The sequence below is a fragment of the Benincasa hispida genome, chromosome 2 (assembly GCF_027475165.1).
Source record: "Benincasa hispida cultivar pf3 chromosome 2, pf3_genome.v1.1, whole genome shotgun sequence".
In the NCBI taxonomy this organism is placed as follows: domain Eukaryota; kingdom Viridiplantae; phylum Streptophyta; class Magnoliopsida; order Cucurbitales; family Cucurbitaceae; genus Benincasa; species Benincasa hispida.
The window spans coordinates 10,128,138-10,131,637 of NC_143479.1; the positions used below are offsets into that span (position 1 = coordinate 10,128,138).

Here is a 3,500-nt window from a genome sequence, read left to right on the forward strand (position 1 = left end):
CCTATGTTCATCAACTACGGACGGTCGCATTGGCATTATACATAGTTGTTTATGTTCATCGATTGTTGTGTCCATCAAATGCTGCAGCTGTGATGCTTCGTCAACTGATTCGTCATTAATAGGTATGGGTTGCTCGTGGAGGAGGGTTCGTCCAACATTTCCCCCTTGATCATCCACTTTATAGTCTTCTTAATTAGCAGCTTGATGTTCCCCACATTCTTTCTGATAAGCACCATCAACTGTTTGGTCACCCACTTCACGATTCTGACCATGATCATGATAGGTCCCTCAATTATTATCCATAATGTCATCATCATGGTCATCATTGGGGTTGTCTTATAAAAACAAATGAATCAACATAAATGTTAGCTTAGCGATCGAGTACTTAAATCCTATATGATCGTGTATTAATCATTAAACGATCATTTAAACAAACTAAATGATCGTCTAGATAAAACTAAACGATCGTTTAGAAAGGGGAGAAGTTGAAAGAACACTAAGAGAAATAATCTAGAAATGAGAGAAGAGTTAGAATGCAAACCGTCACCAAGTAAAAGGATGGAATAGACACCAACTTGTTTGGTTTTAAAAAGTGGGGGTATAACCAGTATTTTACATAGCAAAAAGGTCCAACATATAAAAAGTTTTTGGTTTCTAAGTTATTTTGTGAAATTTTCGAATAGTATTAAAGTTTTTAGAATGAAGTTTGAAAAAGTTTTTAATTCTTAGGTCATTTTATGAAAATTTCCAAAATTCTCGTTGGAACAGACCTTGGCGTGGGTTTCGAATCGAAGGATCCAGGCCCATGCTTCCTTTATACCTGCTAAAGGTCTTTTGACCTTCAGGTCGAACAAGACAACCAGGGATGGATGCTCAATTCACTTGAGCTGCATTTATTTCCATCACTTCAAGTAAAAAAGGGGTACTACTTCGATTTCGTCTTGCTTTAGTTTTCTTAATTTATCTCATATGACTTTAGATTGCGTTTCTTGAAGTTCAGTTCCTGCTGTGGTTGATTTTTTTGTTATGGCACATGAGGTGTTCGACGAAAGTCCACACTGGCAACCACTGGTTTTTCTTCTAACAAAACTTTGTGTTGCGATTCAGAAATGGATGTTGCTCACTGCACTCTTGACGGCAATGCCGACGCAGTGGAATTTTGCCCGCACCGTTCATTTAGTAATGTACTTGCTGCTTCCACTTATACACTACAAGAGGGCGATCAGCCCACTCGTTCTGGAAGCCTATCAATCTTCAATGTCAATGCCGATATTGGCTCTTTGGAGCTGCTTCATCGCGTGGAAACGGCGGGGATCTTTGATATAAAGTGGAGTCCTGTTGGTCAGACCGCAAGTCCTCTGCTTGCTCAAGCGGATGCTGATGGTTGTCTCAGAATTCATGCTCTTGAGTGCTCTTCAAATGGTGTAGAAGGTATTGAAATGGGAAGCTTTTTTGCATACTTTTTGGAAATATAGGTGGGAAATGGAGATGTTAAATGTACTAGATTATATATGATATTTGAGATTGAATTAAGCACAATACACTGATGACCGGAGAATTAGTATGCCTCTCTCCAACAGCTACAGACTTCAAGCTTAGCCATCCATTCTAAATCTCCTCCTTTCTCATGAAAATAATGCTAGAATATATGTAATCAAGTGGGTGGTTGTGTGTTATTCGTAATGTAAAGATATTATTGGGATGCTCGTTTAGTTCATTAAAGTGATTCACAATTGAGTATGAAGTATGAAGTCTGAACTATAAGGAAAGTGTTAGGTGCAAACAAAGTCCCACATTAATTAGAAAAGGAAGTGATTATGGGTATACAAGTGAGGATATCTCAATTGATATGAGATATTTTGGATATTTACAAAAGCAAAGTTACAATAGTTTATGTCCAAAGTGGATAATATCATACAATTGTACATGATGATGGAGATTACATTGTCCTTATCAGAAAGAGTCAATTTAAATAAGGTGGGTCGTGGATTCTACACTAATTAAATCTATTTCGGTTTCCTTTGTTCCCAATTTCACAAAGAGAGTTGGAAGTTATGGGCACGTTTAGTTGAAGAAAATCATTCCCAAGTTGATGATCGTGTCACCACAATTTAACGATTATTGGATTTATATTTGATTCTTTCTCGTTCCTGTTTTATTCCGATCTTTCAATTTGCATGATTACGAGACTTTCAACTTTAGATAAAAGCATATAGCTTCCAAGTTTCTGCCTCTTTTCCCACAACTCAAGTTTTTAACTTTTGTTTTTCCAACAGATTTATCTTTTCTTCTTGGTGCAGGAGAATATTTAAAAGAGAAATGTAACAGCAAAATTTCGTCCTCTATGTGTCTTTGCCTGGATTGGAACCCTTCAGCCACGTCCATTTCCGTGGGTCATTCAGATGGTTCCATCTCAATACTCTCTGCAAGAGAATCCCATTTAGAAGTCCAAAACCAATGGAAAGCTCACGAATTTGAGCTCTGGGCAACGTCTTTTGACACTCACCAACCTCATTTAGTATACACTGGCTCAGACGACTGCAAATTTAGCTGTTGGGATTTGCGAGACACTCCTTCCAAAGCATTTCATAACACCAAAGCCCACAAAATGGGTGTTTGTTGCATAGCCAAAAGCCCCAGTGACCCTTACAAGTTACTCACTGGCAGCTACGATGAAAACCTGAGAGTGTGGGACATAAGAGCAATCTCAAAGCCTACAAATGAAAACTCAGTTTGCTTGGGCGGTGGCGTTTGGAAAATCAAGCCTCACCCTTCAGTTTTTGACGTTCTTCTGGCGGCTTGTATGCACAATGGATTTGCAATTGTTAGAGTAAAAGATGATGTTGCAGAAATAGTTGAAACTTATGGCAAGCACAACTCTCTTGCCTATGGAGCAGATTGGCAAAGAGGAGATTCGTCTCAAGAAGATAAAAGGAAAAGGTATGCTGTTGCAACTTGTTCGTTTTATGATCGGCTTCTTAGGATATGGATACCAGAAACTGATATTGTGACTTGATGCTTCACAGCAAATGTTCAATTGGATGTTTCGGGCATGCTGATTTTCTTGATAGTTTGTTCTTACCTTGTTCAGCATTGGACTTTGTTTACGAGTTTTTATATTTATCTAGTCTCCAAATTTTAAAGAGTTTCTTGAACTTTTAACTTTGTATCCAATAAATCACTGAACTTTAAAGTATTTGTTAGGTTAATTTTTAATTTAGTGTTTAATATATTTGATATTTCAAGTATGTGTCTAATAGATTTGTAATCCATTCAACATTTTTTAAAAGGTACTGATTTAATAAATACAAGATTGAAAGTTTAAGGTAATATGATACAAAATTCAATTTAAAATTAATAGGCCAATTAATATTTAGAAGTTTTATAAGATGTATTACACATTAAATTAAAAGTTCATGGATTGATTCAACATTTTAAAAATTAGGGTTCTATCAACTCAAGCAAACTTTGAGACTTAGTCAGGTGCTTTTTAGAGTATG

General features: G+C 36.7%; 1 protein-coding gene across 1 annotated transcript; it reads left to right on the forward strand.

Moving 5' to 3' along the window:
* The first annotated feature begins 367 nt into the window (after positions 1-367).
* On the forward strand, positions 368-3,248 carry LOC120070781 (Transducin/WD40 repeat-like superfamily protein). Its single transcript, XM_039022665.2, has 3 exons — positions 368-922; positions 1,108-1,431; positions 2,301-3,248. Exons 2-3 carry the CDS (start codon positions 1,110-1,112, stop codon positions 3,014-3,016), a joined length of 1,038 nt encoding a protein of 345 aa, XP_038878593.1. The 5' UTR covers positions 368-922; positions 1,108-1,109; the 3' UTR covers positions 3,017-3,248.
* The last annotated feature ends 252 nt before the right edge of the window (positions 3,249-3,500 follow it).

Excerpts from the sequence above, each read along its gene's own strand:
- LOC120070781 (XM_039022665.2), top strand. The coding sequence starts at position 1,110 with ATGGATGTTGCTCACTGCACTCTTGACGGCAATGCCGACGCAGTGGAA. Across the intron at positions 1,432-2,300 it reads CTCTTCAAATGGTGTAGAAG|GAGAATATTTAAAAGAGAAA; the intron begins GTATTGAAATGG and ends TTCTTGGTGCAG.